Source organism: Rhinatrema bivittatum, unplaced genomic scaffold, assembly GCF_901001135.1.
Source record: "Rhinatrema bivittatum unplaced genomic scaffold, aRhiBiv1.1, whole genome shotgun sequence".
Lineage (NCBI taxonomy): Eukaryota > Metazoa > Chordata > Amphibia > Gymnophiona > Rhinatrematidae > Rhinatrema > Rhinatrema bivittatum.
Genome location: NW_021821265.1, coordinates 27,564 through 42,561, shown reverse-complemented (window position 1 = coordinate 42,561; position 14,998 = coordinate 27,564). Strand labels below are relative to the sequence as shown.

Here is a 14,998-nt window from a genome sequence, read left to right as displayed (position 1 = left end):
ATCAAGCCTAAAGTTATTTCCCATTTCAATAAATGTAGTGTCTATTAACAGAATAGTACTTCATCACAACCAAGGTTTGTAACCAATGTACATTTCAAATTAAATTACCAGTTTTTCCATGTCCTGTCAATTGTCCACCATCACCATCTGCATAGACAGCCACAACAGTAATTTTGTAGGGGGTGTCAGACTGAAGTGGTTGGAGCACCGCAGTGTTTATTCTACCTGGCACCGATGCCTAAAAATTAGAAAGTGTAAAATATGTATCCTGGGGAATATAGACTAAAGATCACCCACCAACAGAGATTTTTTGCCGAAATAAATGTGCTTTAACACACTTTCTTCTTAGTGTTTGGGTAATTGTCAGGTTCTTGTGGCCTGGTTTTGGCCTCTGTTAGAAACAGGATGCTGGGCTTGATGGACCCTTGGTCTGACCCGGCATGGCAGTTTCTTATGTTCTTATGTTCTTTGGAGATAATTTTCAAAAGGAATTACATGCATAAACTGGGTTTTACCCACATCAATAGGCTTTTGAAAATTGCTACTTTTATGTGCGTCACTCCTTTGAAAATTCACTCCATATGGCTGAATCATCAAAAGGTTTAACGCACAAAAATAGGCTTTTGAAAATTGCTACTTTCATGTGCCTAACTCCTTTGAAGATTAGCTCCATCGCTTTCATGGTAGGGTAGGTAACAGGTTTCCATGCTAAGACAAATCTTACACATTCTAAAGCATGACAACCTCCACAATAAACATGTACTGTTGACATATGTTACAAAGCATTATGTTTCAACTCCTTTTTTATGAATACTGTCAATCGTCTTGTGAATGTTTTGAGTAAGGCAGTATATCAAGTTCAGCATATAAATAGATAAATGTCAGTATTTGAAAAATGCTTATTAGGTTTTCCATATTGGGTTACCATTTCAGGAGTCAGATTAGATGGAGAGTAAGTATACATACAAGACTCTACAAAAATATTTTGACCGATGATCTGGTCTTTTAAAAAGAAATCACAAACTATTCTCATCTAACATAGATATGCTGTTCTCTCTAAGGAGCCATTATAAGAAGAAGCTGTTTCAGAACATCTTGCTCTAGGGTAGTTTCTTCCAGAGTGCAACTAACCTTGAATAGTAGCAATATTTTCAGGGAAACTAATAGCTTGTCTGGTTTTCACTTTTGACAGAATTGTAAACAAAGACTTGAGTTTTCTTTGTGAAAACTATGTGAATACAAACTTCAATAGCAGAGATCTAGACTAAAAAGGCCAATTAATTGCTTGGTTTTGACTTTAACGATGTTCAAATACAAAAAGCAATACCTTATCCAGAAAGTTACTCAAATATTGTATAACAAAGTCAATTTTGCTGTTTTTAGTTATACAGATGATTAATGTTTCTTCCACAATGCATAATGGAACAATAACATGACTTACATATTCATCGATAGGATCTCCAACAGTTGGAGAATAAATAATTTTGTACTGGTAGACTTCTCCATCAGCATGGTCCCAGGATACTGAAAGACTGTTTGTTGTTTCTCCAAAAACTTTCATGTTCCTTGGCCCACTGCGAGGCACTAAACGAGGAGCAGCCAAGATAATTAGTTTGAGATCAGTGACTGAGTTCCTCAACAGTGTATCAATCTTGAAAACAAATTAGTAAATGTAAATGGTGAATGCAATGCAATTTGGGTAACTATGATCATAAGTCAATAAAACATATAAGTGTATTTTAAGATCAGTGCTTTCTCCTTTTATTTTCCACTGCTAACTTCATAAGTTAGCCAAATCCTTATGTCATGACTGCCTTAAGATCCATTCTCAGGCAATTATAGCAGACGAAAAAGAGGTTTAAACATGCTCCCTTGAGCCATCCTTCCTCCCTGCCACAAGCTCTAGGTGACCTCTTGGGACTCCTGGGACAAATAGTCAATTCTTCACTTTCTGAGGGTGACATCCCAAAATGTTTCCTAACAATGCTCGTGTAGTCCTTTCTCATAAAACTGTCACTCGACCCATGTTATCACATTAACTACAGACCTTTCTCCAACCTTCTACTTGTAAGAAAAGTGATCAAACTTGTGATCCACGCCCAACTGGTAGACTTTAACTGGTAAGAGCCTCCTGGATCCTCTTCAATCTGATTTTAAGTCCAACTGCAGTACAGAAACTATCTTGTTAGGAATCCTGGATGACTTCTTGATAGGGACTGAGTCTCCCTGTTGAATGTACTCAGTTTCACAGTAGCTTTCAACAAACTTGACCATATAATTCTGCTTGATCACCTAGCTGATTCAGGGATACATAACCATGCCTATACCTGGTTAAAGTCCTTTCTGCTGGTGTGGCAACAATTTGTGCAATTATCTGTCCCAGAGAGGTCATGATTCAGTGTTGTCTCGCATTGTCTTTAATGTCTATATCTGTCCATCTTGCCTTGCTACTGATTAACCTCAATGTCACCTACTATATGTATGCAGATGACATCCAGTTAGTGATTCCATAGGTTCAAACTGACAGGAAGCAGGTACAAACACAAATAATTTTCTAGCAAAAATATTACAGTAGTCTGTCCAGAACAGGCTCAAGTTGAACCCTCATAAGATCAAAAGTCTCTGTGTCAAAAAGCCCTCTATTCAGACTATCCTCTACTTCTGCTTAGTGAAGTACTTCAGTATACAAGCTCAAAAATGAAGAGTCTTGGTGTCATATTCAACAAATCCATAACACATCAAGGCCAAATCTCATCTGTAAACAAACAGCCATCTGGCAGCTGTCATACATTCATCAGCTATGGTCATTATTTATTCTTAGTTCATACCTTTTCATTGCTAGCTCAATGAGAGTTACATTCAGGTTTTCCTATCCCTGGAGGACTTACCAATGAATGGTTACGTAGGTCGCCCAAGGTCACAAGGAGGACTAGCAGAATTTGAATCCTGGCTTCCCTGCTGCTCTAACCACTAGATTACTCCTTTACTTCTTTATTCCACTATCCTTCCTCCATCGATTTAGTCACTGTAGTCTATGCATACATCTTTTCTCATCTAGACTACTCAACCATGATGCTCTGCAGGTTATTATATTGCCTCCTGCATTATTTCCTCCCTGCATTTATTTCAATTATTGCAACCTGCTAAGGATTTGCTACTGTATTTTCATTGTGCATCATCTATTCTGTGGGTTGTTATTTTCCCACCTTGTATTATTCATCCCCTTATTTATTGCAGCTAATGCAACCCACTGTGGACTTGTTACTGTATTGCCGTCTTATACAGTCCATCCTCTAATTATTGTAACAATTGTAATTCACTCTAAATTTCTGGAAGTGCAAAATCTAAATCCAATAAATAAATGAATGAATGAATGAATGAATGAATGAATGAATGAATGAATGAATGAATGAATAATGGCAATAAGACCGTTCAGTCTAGGACTTCCCAAACCCATTCTAGTGACACCCCCCCCCCCCCCCCAGCCAACTGGATTTTTACAATATACATAACAGGTACGCATATACTAGGTCTCCAGTGTATGCAAATTTATCTCATGCATTTTCATTGTGAATATCTTGAAAATATGACTGACTATGAAGTCCCTAGGACAAGTTTGAGAAGTCCTGCTTCAGATATTGCATACCTGAATCTGGTGTATGCAGTTATCTCCAAAGCATTCCTATCTCAGCTACTAAATCACTCTCATGAGTTTCATGAGTTTTAGAATTAGGCAGAGCCTTGGACAAAGCCACAGGGGTTTAAGTCACCAAGATACTCTGAACAACAATTGTCCAGCTCTATAGGTCAATATTTCTAATATAAATCTCCTCCCTCTTATTTTCAGTTATGCTAAAGCTGTTTTAGAACTGTCTTCCTGTTTACTTTAGAGATCTTTATTAGTGAGAAAACAAAATTCTCAAGTAAATGCAATATTGGAAACTAGCTAATCAGAGTTACAAATTCAATACTCCAAGCTCCTCCTCAGAGGTATCTACTATGTCTTAAAAAATTCAGTATAATTTATAATGAATCTTCCCCAGAATGGCTCAATAATGTCACAAGTCAGTGTTTCTGACACAATAATTGTCTATCACACTGGTTTTTAAATTCATATTCTGAGAGGTATCAAAGTAGAAAAATCATGTCTTACAGGTTGTTCCTTCTCCTTCGCTTGGATTTCCTTCTCCATCTGCATATAGAGGCACAACGTTCACATTGTAGGAAGTATCTGCAGTAAGACGCTCAAGAAGTACCATGCGGGTGTTTCCTGGTACTACAACCTGGGTGGATGAGGCAATTTTCAGAGTCAGTTTATCAGCTGCAAATGTTTCACTATAATAGTTGCCATCCTCATTATTCTTGCTCCTAGGAGGCAGGACAGTTATACTATATGAACAAGTATTGATGTTACTTGGAAAACTAAACTGAAGGCCATGTTCTTAAGATTTTTTGTTTTACCCCAGGTCTCTTGCTACACAGTCCACTGGAATGATTCTATTCATTAATAAATGCTGCTTGCTGTGACTTACTCAAAGAACCTACACTTCAAATATTATAGCCAGAAGGATCTTCAAATCAACAAAAAGCTACAAAATCCTTTAAAACCAGAGGTTTGAGAGTATGCTCACATAATGACGAGACAGTTACGTATAGTTCAGCAAACAAACTGTGTATGGCAATTGTTCACTGGATTAACCCAAAATGTTCTCGGCAAGCTTCGGAGAGCTTCATCATAGAATTAGCGACTGTGTGAGACTTTGCATTGGAATAAAAGATACAGAGGAAACAAACTGCACAGACATGTCTGACCATCAGAGGTTAGAACAGGGTTATCCATTAACAACTGCGTGGGCCTCTCTTGCAGCGACTCAGCTTGTGACACTACAATATCCTGCAGAACTGCATTATCTCTAATTCTGGCAGTGCACATCGAAGAACAACAGCAGTAAACGGAGTAAACGGAGCAGAAGGCATTGCCATTGGCTAATGTCAACCTTATATTCTTATGTACTAGAATATCCAGTATTAAGGTTAGTTCCTTTTTGCCCAGTATTTCCTCCTATATCTTTGATCTTCCAGCTCAACTGGAATTGGGGAAAAGCGGATCTGGTGCCATGAGCTCTGCCAAGCCCACTAAGCCCAATCATTGTAGCAATAGCCTTCGGCCGGGCAGCCATGCACTAGGGCTCCTTCCAGAACCTTGCCATCATGGGGTCTAAATCTGGACACTAGTTATCACTGTTTCATGATGACTGGGACTGCCCCCTCCTCCAATATCACTCACCCCATCCCCCTAGGCTGAGAACAACGCTGCCTTTATACCATCTCTACCTCCACTCAACCCAAAAAGTAGAAGACATGAGTTGAGAATGCAATCCAGGTCTGCCACATGGCAGCACATAGCAATGAGTTACTGAGCTGGCCCAGTTCCAAACAATTTATGATACTTTGTGGCTGGTTCCTTAAGTGCAATGTGATTTTCCTGTAACAGAAGTCACCATTGCCTAGTAGATCAGTGACTTATTCTTAACTTAGTTTAAAGTGGAACTCTGCTAAACTACCCTGTGACTTACAGATTATATTTGCTGAGTTTACTGTATAAAATTTCTTCTATTAAGTATTAAAGATATGATTAATCCATTTTGCAATTGGATAGGAGGCTGAAGTGAATGGGTATTTGAGCAGGCCAGGGAATCTGAAGCAAAAGCAGGGGCTACACAAGTCAAATAGAGACGAACTGGGCAGTAATAGGCATATAATGATGCATTTCAGAACCATTTTGCTCCAAGCTGCAGAATTCATTAGCTGTTTAATTTCCCCATGTATGATTACTCCATTTTGGCCATGCAAAGTGACACAGTGATATCAGTTCCCTTTAGAAAAACTTAGGGAAACCTCACTGAGCATGCGCCAGCTATGATTGCAGTCTGAAGACACCGAGAAGGAGAAAACAGCTGAAAGATAAGGATGCACCAAGTAATCAGTTTTTTCCTCTAATATCTCCAACTGCATACTAACGCTAGATTTGAACCGCTTGACAGTTTTTCAACCGACATATAAGCCTTAATTAACACATAGTCTTTTCTTATTAAAATATGTTACCGTACCGTGTTGGCACATGAATAATTTGTAATCTATACCAATTATAGTGTTTTTTTTTGGGGGGGGGGTTTCTTATTGTGCCTTTCTGTAAACTGCTGTGATGGCGAATTAACTTAACGACGGTATAGAAGAGTTTTAAAATAAATAAATAAGTAGAAATTGCCTGCCTACACATCTATCTCTACATAGCTTCATTTACATACCTGAAACACTTATTAGTCCTAGCTCCATAGTATTCAGTGAGGACAACACTAGAACTTACATACATAGAAAAAATAATGCTTATAACAGTCACATAACATTTTGCCAGTGTCTTAGCAAGTTGCAGTACATGAGGACCTGCTGACACGAAAGGGCTGCATGTGTCTTAATTGAAAAAAAATATCCCTTTTAATATTTACTGAACCTTTATCCAATATCCTTCCCTCATAGTTGTCCTCTTTATGAAGGGTCAGTATTCACAGAGGGGCGGATTTTAAAAGCCCTGCTCGCGTAAATCCGTCCGGATTTATGCGAGCAGGGCCTTGCGCGCCGGCGCGCCTATTTTCCATAGGCCGCCGGTGCGCACAGAACCCCGGGACGCGCGTAAGTCCCAGGGTTTTTGTAAGGAGGCGTGTCGGGGGCGGGGCCGAATGATGCGGCGTTTTGGGGGCGGGGCGCGGCGTTTCAGGGGCGGGACCGGGGGCGTGGCGCCGGACCGGGGCGTTCCGGGGGCATGGCCGCGCCCTCCGGAACCGCCCCCGGGTCGGGTCTCGGCGCGCCAGCAGCCCGCTGGCGTGCGTGGATTTACGTCTCCCTCCAGGAGGCGTAAATCCGTGGATAAAGGTAAGGGGGGGTTTAGATAGGGCTGGCGCATGCTCAGTGAGGTTTCCCTTCCTTTTTCTAAAGGGAACTGATATCACTGTGTCACTTTGCATGGCCAAAAAAAAGCGCGTTCGCGTACTTTTGTTTGCGCCTGCTGCGCAAACAAAAGTACGCGAACGCACTTTTTTTAAAAATCTACCCCAGAACATTAGCCATGCCACACACCTTCCCTTACATGAAATCCTCAAACTTGTATTACTGTCATATCTTCATACTCTCTCAATCCCCTTCCACATGGGTCAGAATGGTTACAGGCGTAGGTCACATCTGTCATACACAAGGGTTCCAGTGCTGCACCCAATACCCTGCATTCCCAGCAGTCATGGCACAATAGAGGTGATACTTTTATGGACTGATACCATCAGACAGACAATGCATTCCTGGAGTATGATGATGTTAGTGCCTGATAAAATATCAAGAGCTTTACATGCCATTCCAGTTGCTTTTCTCACTGCAGCACCATGCTAATGCAACAATTCGCACAATATCATGTAGCATACTGCATTCAGGGGTAATTTTGTAACAGCCCACGTAACTTATCTGCATTTCCATACTATCCTCAGCCTTGTTCAACATCTATTTATAACCCCTAGGTACCATTCTTTCTACCTATACAAACTTAAATTTTAAAGTAAATGCCAATGATAACAGTTACTTTTTCCTATAAAAAACAATTTATCCTTGACGAGTCTATGTTAAATTGTCTGAATGTTGTAAGTTCCTGGTTAAGACAAAACCATTTGTTTTGAAATCTTGCTAAAACAGAAGCCATGTGGGTTAATCAGACACCGATCCATGATGAGCTGACTAATCTGGTAGTTGATGGTGTTTTATTTCCATTTATTGACACCATTTCAATAGGGATACTATTTCATTCCCAACTATCTTGTAAACCGCAGTTGAAAGCTGTCATAAAATGAGCATTTTTTAAAACTAGAATAAGAATGCTGCAGTACATTCTGCCTAAGAGTGACTCTCTCATGGTTGTTCAGGCTTTCATCTTAATAACTGTGGATTATTGCAGTTGCCTTTATGTAGGCTTGCCAAAATATTCACTTAAGGCCTTACAGCTGCTACAAACAGCAGCAGTGCGATTAATTGCTTCTTGTTCTGTTAGAGATCATATTACTCCCTTCTTGCTGCTTATTGTGCAACGTGTTGTTTTTAAGATGTTCACTCTTGTTTATAAAGCTCTTCAGAGGAGGGTCCCACCTATCTTGCAGCTCAGCTTGTTAAATAGATACCATCTCAGTTACTCCATTCTGCACAAAGGCAGATGTTGAATGTTCCCTCTTTTAAAGAGTTTCATCTTCAGGTTACCTGTAGCTGTGCTTTTTCATTAGCAGGGCCATTTCCATGCAAAGATTTGCCTCTTGAGCTTCGGGAAATAAAGGACTATTTTTTGGGGAAAAAGCTAAATGGTCACTTATTCAAATAGTTCGTTTTTGATGATTTTATCAGCACTTTCCTTTTAATATTAATTTCTGACATATTTTAAATGTTTCATTTATTTTATTGAATTATGTTGATTAGTTTTATTTTATGATTATTTTTATTGTTTATGTTTATATGTGAACTGCTTAGCATGTTTTTCTATTACAAACAATATGTTAAAACATTTAATATACAAATTTTTTAAATCAAATTTGCATGCGTAAATTCATGTTGAAAATTATCCCACCAAAACTACCCATAGAGACTAAATTGTGCATGGATGGTTTTTTCCAAACTTTAGTCACATACTTTTCAAAATGGAAACGTATACACATAAGTTCTAATCTTTTCCCAGCCCTGTGCCCAGAATGCCCCTGCTCAGTGCAGGTAAACTTACACACATACAGGGTGGACAATTTTATAACAGACCACTTCCATGGATAAAGCACTGTTTTATCTGTGGCAAAGGTGCCTTGACAATTACTCTCCCTATGGCTAATTAACCCATGACACTACTAGATGACAGCACTACAGTAGCATTAGCCATCATATATCTTTCATATAATAAAGTTATGAAAAGCCAAGCATACACATTATGGGCTTTCAGAAGATGTCAGTGATACCAATTTACTAATAGGACAGTTCCTGGTTAGGGCAGGAAGTTCAGGAATAATAAACAATTATGGCATACCAGACAGAGGATGCATGCACTGTCTAGTCTAATCAATTATTTAGTACAGTTATTTTGCTGTTTTCAGTAATTTACAATCACCTTAGGAAGTAAGTTAATAATTTTCTGATTGCTTACACATTAAAGCATGCTAAGATAAAGTTACTCACACTCTCTGGCGGCCTTGTGGCACGTAATGGAGCATAGCTGACTCTGTACTGCTGCACTGGTCCTGGTGCAGGTTCCCAACGGACATTCAAGGTGTTGGTGGTGGGATTGTACACTTGAATGTTTCTAGCTGTTCCCTTCACCACTAGAACCATTGAAAAAGAAAAAAAAAAAAAAAAAAAAAAAAAGCTTGTACAATGATACATACAATTTTCTATTTTCTCCATAGACCTACCCAGCAGATTAATCAAGCATCAAAGAAAAGGGCCAGTTTATTGAATAAGGAACCTTTGGCCTTCTTACCCAAAGGAAAGACCAAATTATTGAAGAGATGCAGAGAGTTGGTGTAAAGCAGAGGTCTGGATTTTGCTCCATGTGGGAGAAGCAGATGGTTTGCTCAGAATCTTTATAAACCCTTGCCACCATCTTGGGGTATGGATTTTTTTTGTAGATTTCAGTCTGGATTCCTAAGCTAACTTTTTAAGGGTGGCGCAGCCTATGCTGAATTATTTTGATTATTTTTCTGGGTTAGGATTCTGGGAGAAGTAAGGAGACAGAGCTCCTGTCCACGGTAGTCTTTGTCCATATTTTGGTAGCTGTTCCAGTTGCCCGAGGAGGAAGTTCTTTTTCCACCCTTCCAACCTCTTGTTGGGTTTATTTGTGTAACCGAGAACCCCAGGAGCTCAGATGCTGCTGGCTTGAGGAGCGGTGCCTTTTCTTTTGAAAGGTCTGGGGGGGGGGGGGGGGGAGAAAAGACGTCATCAAGGATGAATGGACTCACATCCATCTCCAGGAAGAAGAAGAAGGAGCTAAGGACTTTGTATGAACTCAGGGAGAATCACTAGAGAAGAAAAGTGTGCTAAGTACCCATTTGGTGCCACAAAGCTGGGAGTGGAGAAAAGTGAACAGTATAGGGAGCTGTTGTTGCTGATAATATATATGTGGATAAATGTTTCTTCCATTCTCATGGATTGAAACTGAGGGTTAAGAAGTAAAAAGACTGAGTTGAGGACTCATGTCACTACATGTCACTGCAATACTAACAGGACACACAGAGGACCATATTTCTTTTATTCTTCATGAGTATTTGGCTCATGAATTGACTTTACGCCACCTCCAGGGCTGGAGTTAAATTTGTGGCATTAAAACGTGTGCATTGGGTGCCCTGCGATTTCCTGCATTGGGGGGTAATAGCTAATAGCCTCATCTGCATGGAATTTACATGCGCTGATCGTGAACGGCTACACATTTGTTTGGGCACGAGTTTTGGATGTGCTAATCACCTTGTTGCAATGGGAGCTGGTCCAGCATTGTTCCATATGCGTGCCCAACCACGTGCAGACGCGTTCGCTAGGCTGAGTGCACTTTATTGCATCGGCCCCTCTGAGTGGTATGCTATCCTGGTGAGATCTGTGCTAACAGGCTCTAAACTTTGAGATATGAGTCTTTGGGTTTCAAAGAATGTCTTTTCCACTCAGGGTTAGAACTGGATAATATTATGTACATTAATTCCACCCTGCAATGTTGTAATGTCTAAGAATACTAACATAACATTGTAACATAGTAGATGTCAGCAGATAAGGATCACTTGGCCCACACATTGTGCTCGGATCGACCTTACTCAGGATCTGCTAATCACCCTTCCTTGCCCTTATCATTATCTTCTGCAATCTCCCAGCTGTCAGCTGTACAAGGAGATAGCTTTATTCACTTGGGGATCTGTTGGGCTAAAGTACCTATGACACATTTCGGAACACGTGGGCTTGTTCATCATTTCTTGGAAACAGCAGTCTTTTCCTGAATCTTCTGTCTGATTTTCTCCTGAACACTGCACTGCTCTACCAGCTAGAATGGCTGTTTGCCCAGCTAAAAGAATAGGTGAATAGGGTATAAAAATGTATTTTTACTTGATAGATTCATTCTATTAAATTCATTTTCTGCTAGTAATAAACTTGAATCCAAAATTATGCATGATTGACTATTTTGCTTTCCTAATACTCTGAACATGCTCTTTAAAGATTAATATGTTTTCTCTCCTTTAGGGCTATGCAAACCTCCTTCAAAAAGGTTCATCCCTAATTTGCCAAATCTACAAATAAATTCTGCAGATTTGTGAAGCTCTACATAAAAAAATTTGCACGAGGAAAAATTCATTATGGAGTGAATTTTCAAAGGAGTTACATGCATAAAAGTAGATATAATTAGGGCATTTTCCAAAGCCCATTTACGCATGTAAAATCTTTTGAAAATTTAGCTCTATGGCTCTTTCAGAAATCCACAGATTTCTTCAAATCTGTGAGGCTGCCTGGTTAAGTTTGATTTCCAATTGTTCACATAACCCTACTCTCTATCACAGTTATTGGCATAAAGTTTTCTTTTCTCAAATATCTGCCATCACTTTTTTATCTTGATAGAGAAATGTCCGCAGATCTACAAAAAAAAGTGAATTGAAGGATAGAATCAGAAAGATTTTAGTTCATGTCATGTGCATGGCACAGATAAATTAAGAAGGAATACATATAATCATAAAGGACAGAGATTTTATTTTAGGCCTAAACTGTTTTATTTTCTGCGGGAAAGAATTTGGAAGTGAAATTGCAAGATTAATGTAGAAATTAGCCATGATACGAGAGGAACATTCTTACTCCTGTGAAAGGTGCCAAGGCACACATAAGGGCCAACTTGCTGAAGTCATGCAAAGTCCCTGCATAACTTATTTTTCCTGTGGGAGACTTGCACAGGCATAAAGAATTGCATTTATTCCTAACTTAGCTTAGGTGCATGAAAAAAGCTGCACGCTAGACCTGCCCGCGTAGCGTTGAGGACATTGTGTAAACAACTTATCCTGCTTCCCGACTCCACTCGTGGCAGGAACAGACAACAGGCAGCTTTGCACGTGCACACAGGATGCTGAGAGAAGGGCGTAGGAGGACAGTAACTGGACAAAGGAGTGGAGGATTGGCTTAAAAATGTTGTGGAACGTAGAGGTGGAGCTTTGGTGTCTTTAGTCTTGTTTGAGTGAGTTGTCCTCTCTGTGCCCTGTGACCCTTTGTCATCATCCCCTTGCTGATGTCTTCTATCATGTCGTTTGAGTGTGTGCTGTGTGTGTCTGTGCTGTCCCCTGTCTAGTCAGTAAATGTCATAGCGTTCGAGTGGCAGGAGCAATGTGCCTGAGTGTGACCTGAATGCAGCATGTGAGTGGATGGGTTATGTGGGTGCAAGTGGGGTGAGAATGCCAAGTATGCAGAGTGGGCTGATGGGTAAGAGGAGTTGGTACAGGTGTCAGGATGGGTTATGTGGGTGCAAGTGGGGTGAGAATGCTAAGTATGCAGAGTGGGCTGATGGGTAAGAGGAGTTGGTACAAGAGTCAGGAGGAAGAGGGATAGAGGAGGGTGAAAAGGCCTAGTGCTAGCACTGGGAGCAGAAGTAGGGAGAAGGGCCAGAGGACTGAGAGAATGTATTTATTTATTTGTTGAGTTTTATATACCTTCATTCGGCAAAGCCATCACACCTGTTTACAAGAATGAATAAGCGGGAACAGGAGAGGGAAGAAGGTATGGATGTAGAGGGGCACACAGGCACCCCTTAAAAGAAAGCAATGGAGAGGAGAGGCAGGAAGAGGAGGAGAGAATTGGGGAGGAAGTGCAGAAGAAGGAGGAGGCTAGAAGGTGGCACAAGTAAAGCAGGGAGGACATCAGCAAAGGACTGGGGGGGGGGGGCGGGGGGGGAAGGAAGATAGGAGCACACAAGTCCATCACAAGCCATTTGTGTGCTGTGCAGAATTACTTGTTTGCATAAATAATTCCTCAGAGTTCCTTACTCAAAAACCCACTGAGCGGGAAAGTTATTTGGATAATTTTATCCAGATACTCAGCAGAACTTATCCAGATGAGTGTTCCACTGACTTTCCAGGAAAAGTTAACCAGGAAACTTTAGGTCTTCTATTTGTGGAGACCGATTTGCCCGCACAAATTTATACAAATGGTGCTCAATTTATAGGGTCCTTCGGTTTAAACCAGTTTTCACCCATAAATTCCCAGATTTTTTTTTTCCAAAACTGACAATTGGTGTAAACCTATTTTTACTCTAATTTCAGGCTAATTAAAGAGCCAGAACTGCAGCATTTCAAGGTCTCCAGCAAACTGCTGGAAGCAGGTGTGGGACAAAGCACCTGCAGTCTTTCAAGTCCCGCCCTCCAGCAGTGAAAGCACTCGCCCTCCAGTGCTGCTGATGTGCTGTTTCAAGTCCCACCTCCCCCCCCCCTACCACCAAGCAGCCAAGGCAGCATTTGAAGTGGGCCATGCCCACCGGAAGCATTTCTCGGCCCACAGAACTGAAGTAGAGTTGCTGCAGAGCTCGGGCGCCTCAGCAAGCATGCTGCCGAGGGAGAGGGAAGATATATCTGGAGCCACCGGACGTGAGGCTGAATACCGTTGTAATGGGAGGGGGGAAATGGAGATTCTCGTTAGGGGTGTGGGGAAAGAAAGGGACGAGTTAGGCAGGAGACAGGAGCAGAGATAGGGATGCTGCTGCTTGGGAGAATCTGCTTAATATTGTATTTTCCTTCTATCCACCAAAGTAAACTCCGATATTTACTCGGAAAAATAATGAGTCACATTTTCCCCCCAGTTTTCACTTGTCATAATGAACCCTGATAAATTTCCGGGAAGATTTTTAAAAATAAAAAATGGAAAATGAAGGTCCCTAACACTTTAGTACTATCCTGGTAACTCGGACAGCCCGCCTTCATCACACGTCTAGCCCCAGCGCTTTGTGCCTGATCTGTACAACTTTTGAGCTGACAAAGTTATCCAGACAAAAAGGAGATATATTTCAAAGGCAAGATTTAAGAGGTGAAAAGGAGATTTTCCCTGCATACATTTTTGAATATGGACCTGTCATTAATATACATGGGTGCTCAGTGTTTTCAAATGGGAGCATCCAATTCTGTTAATGTGGAGACATGCCATGTAAGACCCTAGTGGATAGCAAGCTGTTATACTCAGTCAGAAACAGCTATTTACCTAAGTGTTAACAACATTTAGTGATTCAGCCCTTAATGTTATGTTCCCAGAGGAGCCATAACCTCAATGTAATCTCTCATCCATAGGATGTTAGGAGACGCCCCTGTCTTGAACCTTCATCAGTCCCCATTACACCCAGGGGCCGATTTTAAATTTTACGTGTGCGGGGTACATTTGTGCATGCTACCCAGCATGCACAAATGTACACCCGATTTTATAACATGCGTGCGCTGCCGCACGCATGTTATAAAATCCAGGGTCAGCGCGCGCAAGGGGGTGCACACTTATGCACCTTGCACGCGCTGAGCCCAAGGGGAGCCCAGATGGCTTTCCTCGTTCCCTCCAAGGCCGCTCCGAAATCGGAGCGGCCTTGGAGGGAACCTTATTTCGGATCCCCCCCACCTTTCCCTCCCTTCCCCTATCTAACCCACCCCCCGTTCCTACCTAAATCCCCCCCTACCTTATTTGATGGAGTAACGCCTGCCGGCCGGCTGTCTATGCACAAACCTCCGGCACGGCCGCTGTGCTGGAGGACTTGGGAACGCCCCTGGACTGCCGCCACGCCCTGTGCCCCACCCCTGCCCTGCCCCGGCCCCGCCCCCGGACCACCCACTTTTGAAAGCCCCGGGACATACGCGTGTCCCGGGGCTTGCACGTGCCGCCGAGCCTATGCAAAATAGGCTCGGCGTGCGCAGGGGTAGGTTTTCCGGGGTTACGCGCATATCTTTCGCGC

The 14,998-nt window shown here is 41.5% G+C and overlaps 1 protein-coding gene across 1 annotated transcript in view; it reads right to left on the bottom strand.

Annotated features, from left to right (window-relative positions):
- Positions 1-14,998, bottom strand: part of LOC115082562 (collagen alpha-1(XII) chain-like) — an 83,081-nt gene that overhangs the window by 44,332 nt on the left and 23,751 nt on the right. Inside the window, 4 exon segments of the mRNA XM_029586778.1 lie at positions 109-238; positions 1,442-1,584; positions 4,154-4,283; positions 9,244-9,386. Of these exon segments, the coding sequence (XP_029442638.1) occupies positions 109-238; positions 1,442-1,584; positions 4,154-4,283; positions 9,244-9,386 (546 nt within the window).